Source organism: Delphinus delphis, chromosome 11, assembly GCF_949987515.2.
Source record: "Delphinus delphis chromosome 11, mDelDel1.2, whole genome shotgun sequence".
In the NCBI taxonomy this organism is placed as follows: Eukaryota; Metazoa; Chordata; class Mammalia; order Artiodactyla; family Delphinidae; genus Delphinus; species Delphinus delphis.
Genome location: NC_082693.1, coordinates 3707463 through 3723160, shown reverse-complemented (window position 1 = coordinate 3723160; position 15698 = coordinate 3707463). Strand labels below are relative to the sequence as shown.

The window sequence follows — 15698 nt, the reverse complement described above, 5'->3', positions numbered from 1 at the left end:
TGCTCGGTTCTGGCGTCGTACTTCTTTATTGACTCACGTACTGTTTGGCTGCAAAGTGTCTCTAGGGAAAAGGCACGCGCGCCGGCCGAGGGGGTGGGTGAGGCACAGGCAGAGCGCAGCCCCTGAAGCAGCTCCAGGCAACAGAGCTGGCCGGTCCTCCGTGACCCCCTTCCCTCCCGGGAGCCTGTCCGTGATGAAGTCGGGGGCTTGGGGAAGGCGGAGCGAGCGAGCCCCTAGGATTCCCAGTCATCCTCGTCCTCCTCTCCCTGGGCTGGCTGCAGGGGAGGCAGGGGCGGGATGGAGTCCGACATTCGGGCAAAGGCCCCTCCTGGCCCCTCGCTGGCCCCCGGCCCGGGTCCTTTCCCGGAGATACCTGGGAGGGCAAAGGTGGAAGGTGAGGGGGGCTGGTTTGGGGCACCAGTCCACCCGGGCTCTAGAGACTTGAAACAGTGAGAAAAAAGGATGTGGACGACCTCAGCCAGGGAGGCAGCCGGCGTCCTGCTTCCTACCTTTGCGCCTCATGGCCAGCTTGTTGAAGAGATCCGACATCAGGTCTCCACCTTGGCTGGTGGCTCTCACTGCAACAGGAAAGCCATGGGGAGAAGATGAAGGGGCCAGGGGTGGACCAGATCCAGCCTGCCTAACACCCTGAGGGCTCCATCAGTGTCCTCTGTGCTCTCAACGCACCAGGCCCCTCTGCGGCCACGAGGCCGCCACGGCTCACACCCGGCCCCTCCGCGGCCATGTGTCACCACAGCTCTTGGAGCTCTGGTCAGTGCTCATAAGAACACAGGTAACCTCTGAGTAACAACAGTCACAGCTACCCTGTGAGACAAGGGCACAGACGAGCAGCCTCGCTGGACAGATGAGGAATCTGGCCCAGAGAAATTAGGCAATTTGCTTGGGGTCACAGTGCAAAGCTCAGAAGCAGAGCTGGGACTCAAAACTCAGGCCTGGACTCCCAGGGCATTGCTGCTTTAGGCCCAGGTGTGGTATTTATGTCAGCCATGGGGATTCACAGCTGACGTAATCCAGAGTCTCAGAGGCCTAGAGAAGCAGGACTTAGCCAGGTCTCCGTCCCTAAAAACATCCAGGTCCCTGCCCGTTTCCTGGACAACTGGCAGAGTCTAAGAAGGCTCTTGCAGTTTGAGTGGCCGAGGCTCTGTCCCCTGCGGGCGTAGAGAGGACAGCTCCACTGCAGGCTCCAGGAGCAGGAAGGAGCCCTCGCGCGCGGGTCTGCCCGCACCTTGCTTCTGCTCCTTCTGCTTCTTCTTCTCCAGCTTGCGCTCCTTGACGCTGCGCAGCTTGGCCTTGCCGATGCCCCCGGCCTGGCGGATGGACTCCAGCAGAGTGGCCCGGCCACCGGAGGGGTCAACCACTTCCTTGGGCGCTCCCTGGACTGGGGTGGGAAGGGTGCAAGGAAGAGAGGCTGCTCAGGCAGGGCCTGGCCGTGCGGCCCAGAGGCGGCCCTGGGCAGTATCTGAGGAAGGGCTCTTCCTCGGCGAGGAGACTCGGGGCCTGGACGCTGCCTGCATCTGCCCAGGCTCGGCCAGTCCCTCTCCAGCCCCACCTGCTTTAGGTGCCACGCTGCACAGGTGGACCCTGGGAATCACCAGTGTGTTGAGTGTCTGAACTTAACACAGGAGCCAACGGGATTTCTGTGCCACTTCTGGGTGCTGGAGATGGACTGGGAGATACAGGAGTAAAACCGAAACCCTACAACTTAAGGGCCACGTGGATACTTTGTTGCTGTAGTTTTCCATGTCTATTAGTTGCCCCCTTTTCACGGCTCCCCCTGTCCAGGCTCCAGAGACATGGTTTGAAACTGCTGTTATGAACCCAGTAGAACAAGATTTTGTAATTAGAACTACTCTGAAAATCTAGCATTTATGACCACTTAACTAAGCTACAGAAAATCCTTCAGGGATCCAGAAATGAGGGGCACCCTCAGAGAAAGCACCCCTCCCTGCCCCGCGTGCCCTATGCCGCTGCTACCTGAAGGAGATGCGCCACCGCTGTCATCCTCCCTAGCTGGCTGTCCCAGCGGGGCCATGGTCTGGGCTGGGGGCGGAGGTGGGAGAGCGCTGACCAGCAGGGCCGGAGCTGGTGGCGGCGGCGGTGGCGGCGGGGGTACTGCCAGCACCCCATCTTCTAGGTGGGAAAAGTGTGAGAAGGTGCCTGCGCAAGAAAGTGGCCAAGCAGGGGTGCTCCCGCCCAAGTCCGTTCCCAACTCTCGGCTCACCAGGCTTGAAAGGCTCAGCCACCTCCGTGTGGAAGGCAGGCAGCTCTGGAATGGTGCCAGGGGCCGACGGGGCAATGCCGGGGCCTAGATCTGCACTGTACATGAGGTCGTCAGCCACGCCCGGCAGGTCGGGCAGGTAGGACGGCACATCGATCTCAGGCACTTGGCCCAGGTCGGGCACGTAGAAGTAGTTCTCTGGGACCTGTGGGACCGGGGGATGTGGCGGGCCTCCGGCAGCCAGCGGCCTCGCCCATCCGCGCCACAGCTGGCCGGGGTGAGGGGCTCAGCAGACCCCTGGCCAAGACCACACGGCAGGACCACGTCCCCTTCCCCACCCAAGCATCATCCCTCCCCACCTGCTGCTCCAGCTGTTCTCTCTTGCTGATGGACAATGGGGCATCGAACAGCTTCTCCTCCGTCTCCGCGCCCAGCATCACATGGGTCTTTGTTACGGCACCAGCCAGGGGGTCCAGGAAGACATACTTTTTGTACCTACAGAGGAGGGGTGGAGGTCAGGAGCTCAGGCGATCTGACATCTGTTCTAGGCCCATGGTCTGGACCACCTTTCCTACCTCATCGGGGCCACCATTAGTTTGTACCACGGCCTCCCAGGCCTTACCAGGCAAAACCAGGCAAAACCAACTGGTCAGGAGCCTCCTGGCTCCCGCGTTCTGCCGTTCTGCGGCACCCAAGTCTGGTGCCCCTGGCCCCCCACTAAGCCAGGCCAACCCCCCCCGCCCCCCCCTTACAGGTTCTCCGTGGTGTTGAAGAGCAGCAAGGAGCTGACAGAGCTGATGTTGCTGGGGAGACCCCCCAGCCCCTCCTCGGCTTCATCTTCAGGCTCTGGCTTGGTGCTCACACACACGGGGAAGTATTTCAGCTTCTCCTGCGGTGGGGTGACGGGAAATGACCGAGGGATGGTGGGTTTCAGCACCAGGCCAGAGTGACCTCCCCCACTGCAGTCAGAGTCCTCAGGGGACAGAATCCTGGGGTGGGCCTCAGTTCCTCCCCAGTGCCCAGGTCACCCCCGTCAGACCTGCAGGGCCTGTTCGTCCAGGGGACGGTGCTTGCTCTGGACCCTGTGGCGGGCACGTCTCTGCAGGCCAGGGTCCTGGGCCCCCGTGAAGATGGAGCTGTACTCCTGCAGGCGCTCCGGGGCAGGGTACTTGGCACTGGAGAACACCTGTGTACATGGGGAGTCTGAGCACTTCCTCAGGGGGCCTGAGAAGCTCCAGACAGCCTGGGCAGGAGGAAAGCTTGCCATGTGGCTGAAGCAGGGAGCTGGCAGCCTCAGAGGCATGGGGAGAGGGGAGGGAAGGGGATTTCTGGGACTGCCGACCAGCCAGAGGGACAGGGCCACACACGCTACCTTGATGGCTTTCTTGCTGCCCTTGATCTTCTCAATCTTGGCCTGGGCCAAGGAGACCCTCTCCCCAATGGCCTGCAGCTGGCTCCGGCTGAGCTCTACTCGCTGGGAGATCCTGCCACCGGAAAAAAAAGTCACAGGGGCTGAAGGCTGCTCCCCAAGCCCCTGCAGCCTCCTGTACCCCTTCTGCTTTTAACGGCAAACCTGCGAAGCCAGGGGCTCGGGTAAGGGCTCTTGCCTAAATTTTTGTTTGTGTTTGCGTGTGTGTGTTTTGGCAGTGCTCCAAAACAAGGCATGCGGGATCTTAGTTCCCCGACCAGGGATCGAACCCGCATCCCCTGCAGTGGGAGCGTGGAGTCCTAACCACTGGACCGCCACGGAGGTCCTCGGGTAAGGGCTCTTAAAACACAGCAATACCTGCTGTCAGGCCCGATCTTAGAACTGCCCAGGTGACCTCTACCAGGACCATCCAACCTGAAGTGTCTAGGAACAGACTGTATTAAGTTCCTTGGAGCTCTGGGTAGGGATGGGCAATCACCTTGGCCCCAAGTTGGCACCTGTACGTGCCACCTGAAGGGACGTGGTTCCTGCCTGCCGGGGTTCTCAGCCTCAGGCCCAGGTGAGCAGAGGCAGAATCGTCATGACTTACGTGGAGGAAACCAGAGCTCAGCAGGGCTGTGTGACAGGCAAGAGGGCCTGAATTCAAGTCCTGGAGCTATCCACAAGGAACTGCCTGGCACATAAGAGGCAGCTTTTGGTAAATCCAAGTCCCCACCGTGGTTCTCATGGTTGTGGTCGGGCTGCCTAGGGGCTGCCACTGCCCCCTCCCCGGATTACGGCGCCCTGCTACACTCCCTGAACATGCCACACACCGCCTTGTCACGTGGCCTCTGCCGTCTCCTCGGATACCCACACGGCTGGTCCCTCACTTCACTGAGCCCCTCGCTGAGGCCTCCCCGACCACGGAACCTAAAGCTGCACCTGTCACTTTCCAACCCCCAGCCAGTTCTTCCATTACACAGAGCCACCTGTCACCACACATCTCCTGTGCACTCCTAGGCTAAGGGCTTTGTTCCCCGCTGTGTTCCCAGAGCCTGGAACAGCGCCTGGCACCTGCAGGGGTCCCTCTGCAGTTACTGAATGGCTAACACCATGTGCCCCAAAGGTAAACGCACACGAGCCTCGCTTGCGTTACTCAGCAACACGAGGTACCTCTCACTGCACGGGGACTCCGGCTCCCCTGCCAGGGCGGCCTGCGCCTGAGCGCTCCCCTACCTCCAGGGACACCTGCCCGCGGCCACCGTGTTCCACATCCACAGCGGTGGTCACATCTCCACGTTCACCGGGCAGGAGTGAGCACACAGCGAGGCACGAGAGACGAGGCAGAGTTGCAAGCTCAGCTCCCGGGGAACGGCCAGAGGACACAGTGAGTGGATGGCCGAGGAGTGCCGCCGTCCCCGGGGTCAGAGACCACGCGGCCAGGGAACTCTAGGATTCCTTTAACGGGTTGAAGTGAACAGTCAAGACTCTGGCCCAACCTTCTTAAACCACCCTCACCAACTTTAGAATGTTTTAGCCCCCAGAGAACACACCTGATCGGCCAGCTTCACAACCCAGGGGTCTCCACCCCTGATGAAATCTCCTTGGTTACTCCTGGCCCCTCGTGTGCAAGGGCTCGGGGATGCAGGGGCTGGCCTATGAGCAGGGACCCAAACCAGCTTAGTTTTCCTTGACAGGCTGGTCTGAGTGGGGCAGCAAGGCAGACAGAACAAGCGGCACGGTTTCCTTCCGGGAGAGACGCAGAACCAGCACCCTGTCCGAGCCCCAGCTTTCCGGCAGGGAGACCGGTCTCCCTGCTTGCACACAGGCCAGTTCCTGTGGCTCCAGGCTCAGCCCTACGCTGCCCGGGGCTGAAGCAACCTCACAGTTATGTAACCGCTCCACTCAAAGGTGCCACGGAGGGTGGGAGTGACGTCAGAACTGGAGCCAGACACAGTCGGCTCTGTCTGGGTCTTCCATCTGATTTCTCCAAGTTACAAACATCAAGCTTAACAATGGATCCTGGCAAATTTCCGGAATGGGTTATTAAATAGAGGGTCGTAAGCAATTTGAAATGGAAGAGGCAGGTCCCCGGGGCCAGCACTGTTCTAAATTCATAGCATTTCTTTTCTGACAAGGTTATTAGACTGGCGTATCAGGCGAAAACCTTAACACACAGTGCAGCTTGAGTCAGCAAGGATTCTGACGGCTTCTCACAAAATCCCGTGGACAAGATGGAGCTATGCGGGCCGGAGGAGAGCACATTTAGGAAAAATCAGAGCCAGAGAACAACAGCGCCCCAAAGGCACGGCTGAAGAATGGACTGATCTCAGCCTTGCACGAAGGTCTCTGGCAGGGCGCCGCACACTCATGCGACACTTGATTAGTAAGCTGGGGGCATCAAATGGGGAGGCCCCAAAACGGTCTGCACGATGGAATCCAGACTCACAGGATCTTGAAAGGCCAGGAGGCCAGAAAAGATGAAACTGATAAGGAATGAATGTGAAGCTCAGCATTCAGGTTTAAAAGGTCAAGGGTACAAGCACAGAGGATGGAGTTCTAGCAGGAGGTTTCGGTTACCTATGAGCTAAAAGCACGTTAAGCAGCTTGGAAAGGAAGTGAGATCTCAGAGCACACAGCTCCTGAGATCTTTCCCACCTTCTTTCAAAAAATAGGGAACGTCCACTCTCGAGGCACTACAGAGAAAACAGAGCTCATCTACGCCAGGCGCCCACCTCGTCCACAGCCGTGTCCCCTTCAAACTGGTTCCACATGTTAAGAGGACTCTGAAGTCCCTTCTAGACCACAGGGTCTGTCTGATTCACAGCTGCATCTCTAGCACCTGGGACAACGCCTGACATGTAACATACTGGCTGAATGCAAAATGACAAGCTAACGAACAACCAGAGGAGGGTGATGAGGAGGGTGATGAGGCGGGTGATGGTGGGAAGCTCACATCACACAAGATAACTGAAGGATGTTCTGGCTGAAGATGAGATGACTTCGAGAATATGAAAATCCCCTTCAGATATCAGAAAGATCACAAGTGCTGTCAGGCAGAAAAGCGATTAGACTTTCTGTCACCCCAGAGAGTGAGCTGCATTACAGCCGGTGGGAGGAGTTACATGGAAACAGACCTCTCAGTTCTGCATAAGGAGAACTTTCCTGTAAACAGCTGCATGGCTTTGCAAAGCAATCAGATTCCAGCTGGATGCCCACCTGTCAGTGATGCTCCAGGGAAGATTCCTGTGTGGGACAGGGGGAATGGAAGATGGGATTTCCAGGGTTCTTTTCTTATCCAAGAGCCTAGGATGGCTAAGTAACGCCTTGCTTGTTGACAAAGTCCCCAGGCAGCCCAATCTCAGGCCAAGGGTGAGAAGGAGGTTTCAATTTGTGTGTCATCTCTACCGACTGGCAGCGACAACAGCCTGGAAGGCAGTGTTAGGATGGCCTGCTGGGCCACATGGGGCCTGGGACCAAGAGCCAGGACTGATTAGCAACACCCACCAGGAGTGAGCGGGGCTGGTGGCAAGAGGGCGACTTGTTTGCCGCTCCTTATCTAGAGCCCCTGGCTTGGTGGCTGGCTTCAGGCAGGTCAGCTTCCAGGCTCATCACTGGAGCCACGTCCCTACAGCATGTCACCAGGACACCAGCAGGGAAGGAACTGGCTCAGTCAGTCTGCTGAGAGCCTGGGACAGAGATGCATCAGATAACACATATCTGCTCTCAAGGAGATAAACAGCTACAATGTCCCAAAGACCTGGGGACAGCAGCAGTGTGGCCTTCAGCCAGTCACTTAACTGATCTATGTCTCACCTTCTTCGGCTGAAAAACAGGAATTGTAACTTCTACATCGTGGAATTGCTGTAAAGGTCAAAGTGAGAGACTGGATGTCTCATGAGCTGTACAAGCCGACATGTCCCAAGAACTTGGTCAACATTTACCTTTACCACCCACAGACTAGGAGCGGTGAGGGGCTCCAGGCAGTGCTGAGCAGACACGGAGAAAAAAGTTCCAGATGAGGAAAAGCACTCTGCAAGGGAGCACCACAGAGAGTGGAGCACAGAGGGCTCTTCTGGCTGGGGCCTGGGGTGTGAAGTGGTCAAGGTCAATGACACACCTAGGGGGCCAGGACAGTGCCTGGGCTCCGTGTCCCCACCACCTCCAAAGCTGACCCCCATGGCCGTATGGGAGGGTTTCCTAGGAAGCCGCAGGCCCGTGGCCCCTGCAGGGCTGCCACACCCTCCAATCATCACACCAGTCAGCTGCTGTGACAGGGCCACTCCCCTGGCCCTAACTGCTGCTTCTTCTCCCCTTGCCAGCCCTACCCCGCGCACCCCCCAGCCGGTCCCCTGAACAGCTCTTGCTTTCCCCTTTATCTTCTCCACTCACTGGGGTAATTAAGAATGATCTGCTAATTACGCAGGCAGCTGATTGAGGCCTCCTAACCTTGGAAGGCACCAAGTGCGGATCAGCAGGGAGAAGGGGGGGCGGGGGGAAGCGGGGAGATGGGAGGAAGGGCCCAAGGAGAGGAAGCAGGAAGTGAGGAGGAAGAGTGGGGAGGTGAAAAGGGAGGAAGGGGGGAAGAGGGGAGAAAGGAGGAGGAAAGGAAGAGGAGAGGAAGGGAAGGAGCCTTGCAAAGGCCAAGTGGCCGGGCTGGGGCCGCCGGGGAGGGCAAGCCCACACACAGGCCTAGTCTGCCCTGCCCCCACTGCTGCCCCTCTGCCCTCATGGAAGTCATGTGCAGCAGGGGACATCTCTGGGCGGGTACCCTGTGGATGGCTTCTCCCAGGTGATGATGGGCAGGTGAGGGCAGGTCTGCTAGGCAGGAGGACAAGCCAGGGAGGGGCTGCAAGGAGCGGGAGGAAGGAGCCGGCTGGGGACACCGACCTTCCACACACTCACCTGCCTGGGGGCCCAGGCTCCGGGTGGGGCTGAGGGGCTGGGCCTGCGCCTGAGCTGGGGGGAGAGGCGGGGAGCGGAGACATAAAGCATTTCTTCTCCACCCGCCGCCTCTCCTTTGCGAGAGGAGCACGTTCAAGGGGAGAGGTTCCAAGCTGGGGTCACATCTCTCAGCAAAAGCAAAGGAGAGGAGCACGTTCAAGGGGAGAGGTTCCAAGCTGGGGTCACATCTCTCAGCAAACGCCCGCGAGAACAGAGGAGCCCCTGCTGCAGAATGGGGGGCGGGGCTTGGCACTCCCCACTCCCTGTCGTCCCCGACCCCTCCCTCCCCTTCATCCTGTTCCCAATCTGTCATCTGGTCCTGTTGTTATTCCATTTGCAGTGTCTCCTATCCGCCTCCCTACCTGCAGCGCCCCCCACCCCTGGCACCCCGACCGCAGCCTCTCCCTGCCCACAGCGCAGCTCCCCTGGGACGGCTGCCTGATGAACCTTCCCCAAACGCTTCTGTCCCATCACTCCTGGCTCAAGAACCTATCCGGGCTCCCAAAACCCTGGGCTCAAGCTCAAAGCCCCATCCAGCTGGGCGAAGCCCCACGGCCCTGACTCACATGTCCCAGCTCTCCCCTCAGACACATCCTCTTGCCCGCTCCTTCCACCAGGGACCGTCCCCAGCGTCGTAGGGACGTAAAGCAGTGGGAGGAGGGCTCCCAAGGGCACAGACACACGGAGGGCTGACTTTCAGCCCCGTCCTGAGCGAAGGAGTGGACCTATGAGACAGGGGGCACTCAGGTACTCAGGGCCCCGCGGCCTGGGGCGCACCGCCGTCCAGTCAGGCCTCAAGGCTTTGGCACTCATTTCCGGGCCCCAGCGGAGGGCCCTCAGGCGGCGTTCCCCACCCGGCCTCGCCAGAACCCGTCCGCGTGGCCCCATTCGCACCCCTCCTTCAGGAGGCCTTCCCTGACCTGGGGGAGCAGGCGCTGGTTTTCCTCTCTAGCATCTGCTCCCTCCTCGTTCCGTAACAGCCTGCTTCCTATGGGGGCGCCATCGCTCCCACAGGCTCGGTCCTGCACTTTGGGTGGGGCTAAACCCAGGGCCTGGGGGTAAGGCATGTGACCGAGGTCTGAGCCAGCTGCTGTGTCACCCTCCCCGCCAGCGCGGCCCCAGCCACTGGCTCTGGGATGGCCATGAGAACCAGGCCAGGCCAGTGGGAGGGCGGGACTTCCGAAGGAACTGCTGCAGAGGAAGACATTCTTTCCTGCTGGACCTGAGCCTGAGTATGAACCCTGGGCCCACTGGTTACCTTGCAAGAGCGAGGCCTGTCTGGGAATGGGGCCAACCCAGAAGTAGCGAGCAGGGATGGGATGAGAGCAAAACCAGGCCCTGATGACAGCATTTAGCCCTGCAGCTCCAAAGCCTGCTCTATGCACGGGTTACTTCTGCTTATTGGTCTGGGGAGTCTGATAAATGTGCTGCCAGTTCTTGTCTCTCTCTCCTCTAGGCCCCTAGGAGCTCACACAGTTCATGCTACGCGGCTCAGAATCAGCTCAGATGGCTGTTTTCCCATCCTAGACGACGACGTCCCTGAGGACGGGAACCCCATGCCACACACCATTAGTATCCCTCTGACCTGAATACTGGGCACGTGGTGGGGGGTCAATGGGGGGACCTGGAACCCAGCGGTGAGGGAAGCATGGATGCAGGTGCCAGGCTCCTGGGAGCATCCTACCATCCCTAGGCCATGCCGAGCCTATGTTCAACCAACTCGCCACTCCCTCCCCATGAGATGGCCTTCCTGCCCTCTGCTCACCCCATCCAGGGGCAGAGGAACGTGAAAATGTCCACTGGTGCCAAACACCAGGAAGGGAAAGGAAAGTATGCTGAAAATCCAATGCTCCCCTTGCAGAAAGGCAAGCGCGCAGTCACAGTCTTGGTGAGGAAACACAAGTATTTCTGAGGGATCGTTTCTAGCATCCGTTTCAATCATGAGGTATGGGGTGGCCATCATCTGGGACCAATGGCTCTTAAAGGCCTGTGTCCTCTGGCTTACGTGTTCCTTGGGCATATTTAGCACAAAAATTAGCACAGAAGGGGCACCTAACACTTCCTATAACTACCGATAGCAGGTTAACGGAGGGCCAGAATAGGCAGCAAATGAGCAGAGATGATGTCACCAGATAAGAGGAAGGAACATGTCCTGAATGCTTACTATATGCCGGCACTTCAAGTCCTTCCTCCTCAACTCATTTCATCTTAACAATCCTCCGAGGAAGGTACCATTATTACTGCCAGGTTATAGACGGGAACACTGAGACTTAGTGAGGTTAAGTAACTTGCCCGAGGTTACAGAGCAAGCAAATGGGGAGGCCAGACTGGAGCCCAGGAAGTCTGCTCCGGAGTCAACCCCCTTAACTACTTCGGGGCACCGCCCTCGGGTACATTTACATCCGGGATAGCCGTGAGGCAGGCAGGTGCATTGGTGGGCAGCCCAGAGGCAAAAGAGTCAGGTGGATCTAATGTTTGGACTGTGTCCAGCTACAGACAATGACTCCATTGTCTGTCCCCATTGGGGAAGGCTTCTGGGAAGAGGTGGAATTCCAGTTGGTGGGGGAGGAGACTGCATGCTGCAGCGTCGCGGTTCCTGGTCTGGGGTACAAGCAGGGGACGGTGTAGGAGACCTGACCAGCAGAGGGACCTGAGTCAGGCAGTCAAATACTCCAGCCTTCAGGGGGCACGGTGTGGGCACCCAGGAAGGAGAAGCTCTATGCCCCTCTCAGCTTGCTCATGGCCAGAGAAAGATAGGACCCGTACAGGACAAAGGGTTGAATGAGTGAATACACTCAGGTCAGTGGTGGCACACAGTTAACGTGATGCAAATATTAGTTGTTACAAAAATATTAAAAATAGGTTTTGCCACAATTTTAATTAACTAACATGCAATTAATCAATTAGAGTCTGTCTCTGCTGCTGGAGTATATCCTCTGGCTGGGCAGAGATGCTGCCTTAGTCGTTGCTGTAACTAAAGAGAGCAGCACAGAGCCCTGCACACAAGAAGTGCTGGGCGAATATTCGCTGACTGCGGGAATAAGCGAAGGAACAGGGCCCCCCAGTGGGGGGAAGAGCGTGAGCTGGGAGAGCTGTACCACCACTGGGTGGATGCACAAGGAACCCAGGGGCTAAGAGGGACAGGAGGTAGTGAGCTCTTATGATAAAATTCGAAGCTGGGCACCCAGCTTGGCCCCTTGGGCACAAGAAAGCCAGCTGGGTCCCCCTCAGGACCAAGAATCACCAAAAGGGGTGCTCTGAGAGGGTGCATTCTGGGATTGGAGAGATGACTGCCCAGGACGGGGAGCAGCCCCCAATCAGGTGAGGGTGGCAGCAGCACCCACCTGCTGAAGATGTCTCCGGAGACCTTCTGTAGGTGCTGCAGGGCATCCGCCACCTGCTGGATGGCCTCCTCTCGCCGCAGGTCTGGCTGTATGAGGGGCACCGCGTAGGTCTGATCGGCCAACGGACTCTGGGTCCCCGTGGGGGTCATGGTGCCTGGGGGTGGGAACTGAGCATCAGGACTACCCGCACACCCACCTGCCACGGGGCGAGGTGACGGGTGCACAGCCCCCCGCCCAGCAGTCTGCACAGGGTGGCGCGGGGGGACACAGCACTGGGTGGGAGGCTGGGCGCTCACAGGAGCTGGTGTTCTGCTGAAGCTTGTTGGGTGAACGAGGGAGGGAAGTTGCTAAGGGCCAGAGACTGACATGAAGCATTCAGAGGAGGTGCAACGCTGACTGGCTGCCGGGAGGCACTTGGAACCCAGCTAGGCACCCCTTCCCCACCTCATCTCACTTCAACCTCCAAAGCCTGGATGAACAAGAAAGAAACCCTGGCTGCAGAGAGAAAAAGAGGGAAGGGTTTGGGGGGGAAGTTGCCTGTGTCAACTCCCAAACGGAACCCAGGTCTGGGAAGCACAGACAACGTGGACTCGAGCGTCCTGCTCCCGAGACAGGACAGGCAGTGGCTGCAGACTCCAGGGCTAAGGATGTCCGGGCTCTGCTCTCCCAGGCCAGAGCTAAGGGGGGCCAGGAGGAAGGCGGGGCACATGAGGGCAGGGGACAGGGGGGCAGTCAGCCTATTTATACTGGGTTTAATTAACTCTGCTCCCTGCTGCCACCAAAGCAGCAATCACACTGCAGACGGCACTGATTTGATTGGCGAGAGGTACCGGGCAGAATATCAAGGCACCAAGCCCCTATAAACAGGCCTAGTCGCAGCCCCTCGGCAGAAGAGTGAGGAAGACACTAAGCTGGCCTGGCACTGTGCCCCAGACCTGCTCTTCTAGGCACCACGCTGGGGTCCCTGGTTGCAACAGAGGTGTGGGTGGGGCTGGGTAAGTGTGGCATGGAGGGTTTAGGAGGCTTCATTTGAGTTTCAAGTGCTGTGTGACCTGGGGTAAATTGTTTGCCTTCTCTGAATCTGTTTCTTTCCATTTCTCATCCTACAGACTGAGAATGGCACTGCCCTTCTCAATGGGCAGTGGTTATTCTCAATGTTTCACGCCGATCTCCTCAGCAAGCTGGAGCTTATCCTCTGTTGGCCTCCCCTGCCCTTCCTTCCACCCAACTTGTTCTCGCCTACCCTTCCTAGGCCAGCACTTCTCCTGGTCCGAGATGACCATTCTGCTCTCCAAGTTTTTCTCCAGCAGTGAGCTCCTCAGCTTCCTAGACCTGAACCTGCAGAGAATCCTCATCAGGGCCCAGGAGTAACTCACCTCCCCGCTTCTCTCCCCGCCCATCAAATGACCAAAGCGGAGCCAGCTGATCCCAAACCACCTGAGGAACCTGACCCTCTGGGAACTCGCTGCCTTTCAAAAACCCCACCCCCATCCCTCTTTGCATTTACACTGATGCACATCTGCCTGGAGTCCTAACTTAGCTCTGTACCTCAGTTTTCCCATCTGTAAGACAGAGAGGGAGTAAAAGGCAGAAAGAAGGTACTTTCTGGGCTCATCTTGTGACGTATTCCTCATGGTCAGTCACCACACCCTGCGTGTGTGTCCATGCACGACGGGGTAGAACAGGCACAAAGCTCCTAAGCGAGGAAGGAGCAGGTCTGTTCAGGGATTAAGAAACGCTACAGCTTCGTTTAGCACTTTACTCATTCTGTCTGCTGACAGGTGCTCATCAACTATCAGGTGCTGGCCATGATCACAACAAAGATGAAGAGGACGCTATACTAGCTGTGAAGACAGCCTGTAAAGCAATTAAACAGCAGGTGATAAGTGCTCTAATCCAGCCATGAATCCAGTGCTAGGGGACACTGAGGAAGGAGTGAGTGACAAACCCCTTCTGGGGTCAGGGGAGTCAGGAATAGCTCTTAGCAGAAGCTGTACCTCCCTGCCAGACCCAGGGAGACAGGGCAGGGCGAGCACCCCAGGCAGAAGGGACAATTGAACAAAGGTGTGTAGGGGAAGGGCAAGTGGTTTGGGCAATGAGGATGAAACCATCCGTGGCTAAGTAGCAAAAAAAAAAAGAGGCCAGACTGAAAAACACTGAATACCACGGCAAGGAGTGTGGCCTCGAGCCTGCAGGCCCGGAATGAAAACCTCAGACCTGTCGTCCAATACAGGAGCCACTAGCTACATGCGCTATTGAGCACTTGAAATGCAGTCTACGTGTAAACTATACACCAAATTTCAAACTTCCTAGTAAAAAAGGAATGTAAAGTATCTCATTAAAATTTTAAATATTGATTACACGTTGAAATGACCGTATTTTAAATACAGTGGGCTAAATAAAACACATCACTAAGTTAACTTCGCCGTTTCCTTTTAAAGTCACGTATGTGGCTCGCATAATATTTCTATGGGACGGCGCTACCTTAGAGAATCTGGTAAAAACTGTGGATTCCCCCAGAAAAGTGAACATAGAGCAAACCCGCTCTCACAATGCTGTTGATAAATTTCGAAGTGCTCGGGAATCCTCCCGCGACCCACGCCCGACACCCAGCTCGGAGGCAGGCAACGGGGACCCAAGCAGGGTTAAAGCGGTGTGGGGTCATCCAGGGGCCGGGAGGGGTGGCCACAAACGGAGGGTCTGAGCATCCACTGCAGCTCGTTCCGAGAGCCGGGCCCTCCCCGCGAACCGACAGGGGCGGGGGGCGCCGACCCTCCTACTGAGGCCCAGGCCGGCCCCGCGGGTCCGCCAGCCAGCCGGCGGCCGAGGCGGAAGTCACCGGGCCCGGGCCTGCCGCCTCGGCTCCCGGCCCGGCGGCGTCCCCCGGAGCCGCTCCCGCCTCCTTCCGTCCCCTCCGCGACCGGCCCCACCCCCGCCCCGCGCGTCCCGGCCAGGCCCGCGCCCTCACCTGCGTGACGCCCGTCGCTTCCGCTCCGCCGGCCGGGCCCCGCCGCCGCCCGCTCCGCCTCCCCGGCGCTCCCGGCCCCGAGCTCTGGCCCCGCCTCCAGCCGCCAGTTCCGCTCGCTCGGCGCCGCGGCTCAGGGGCCCTAGCCGCTCGCGCCTCGATCCCTCAGGCCTCAGCTCGCCCCCAGCCCCTCAGCGGCTTTTCGCCCCGCCACCGGGCACGACCCCGGCGCCCTCTGCCCCTTCTCCCCGCGCAGCCCCGCCCCTCCCCGCGCAGCCCCGCCCCTCCCTCCGCGCCCCCTCCACCCACAGGCTCGGGGGCGTACTTGGCTGACTGCCCCTTCTCTTTCAGCCCGGATTTTCTGGGATTGGGATCTGCGGGCCGAGCTCCCCGCAGAGTCCGCCTGGTGCCCGCCCCGCCTTAAAAAGTAAAAATAAATGCCGGACACAGAAGGACAAAAGCTGTACGAGTCCACGCTGTGCGAGGTGTTCAGAGCCGTCAGATCCAAACAGAGCCAGAACGGCGGTTACGAAGGGGGCGTTATTGTTTAGCGGGTACAGAGCTCGTGACGGTTTTCTCCTGGACCACACTTTAGTCGGGCTCCTTTGAATCCTCTTCCAACTAGGCCTCCACTTGCGTCGCCCCGTTTTAGCGAGAATCCTGTTACTCGTTTTAGCCAGAACCTCCCCCCACCCCACCCCGCCCTCTTATCCGACCACATGCCTCCCTCCCCCGTCCCCAGGTGACGTCCCATCCCTCACCTGCCTGCCTGCAGCAAGAATCCTAGCCAAGAGTTAC

The 15698-nt window shown here is 58.5% G+C and overlaps 1 protein-coding gene across 3 annotated transcripts; it reads right to left on the bottom strand.

The window, feature by feature from the left end:
- Positions 1–3: 3 nt before the first annotated feature.
- Positions 4–15057, bottom strand: WASHC1 (WASH complex subunit 1). 3 transcript variants are annotated; one of them, XM_060024116.1, is made up of 11 exons: positions 14904–15057; positions 11936–12089; positions 3612–3723; positions 3279–3425; positions 2992–3128; positions 2599–2734; positions 2243–2444; positions 1996–2151; positions 1247–1399; positions 510–578; positions 4–373 (listed from the first exon to the last, which is right to left on the bottom strand). In XM_060024116.1, exons 2-11 carry the CDS (start codon positions 12082–12084, stop codon positions 234–236), a joined length of 1401 nt encoding a protein of 466 aa, XP_059880099.1. In that variant the 5' UTR covers positions 12085–12089; positions 14904–15057; the 3' UTR covers positions 4–233. The 3 variants fall into 3 exon arrangements, with proteins under 3 accessions (XP_059880099.1, XP_059880097.1, XP_059880096.1); XM_060024114.1 differs by lacking the exon at positions 14904–15057 and adding an exon at positions 13179–13267 and having other exon boundaries at positions 1996–2148; XM_060024113.1 differs by lacking the exon at positions 14904–15057 and adding an exon at positions 13179–13265.
- Positions 15058–15698: the final 641 nt, after the last annotated feature.

Bases quoted from the DNA above. Each gene is read 5' to 3' on its own strand.
- WASHC1 (XM_060024113.1), bottom strand. From the start codon at position 13,218: ATGGTCATCTCGGACCAGGAGAAGTGCTGGCCTAGGAAGG. The intron at 2,152-2,242 runs GTGAGCCGAGAG...TTTCCCACCTAG, and splicing joins GGCTGAGCCTTTCAAGCCTG to AAGATGGGGTGCTGGCAGTA. The intron at 1,400-1,995 runs GTAGCAGCGGCA...TTCCCACCCCAG, and splicing joins CGGTGGCGCATCTCCTTCAG to TCCAGGGAGCGCCCAAGGAA.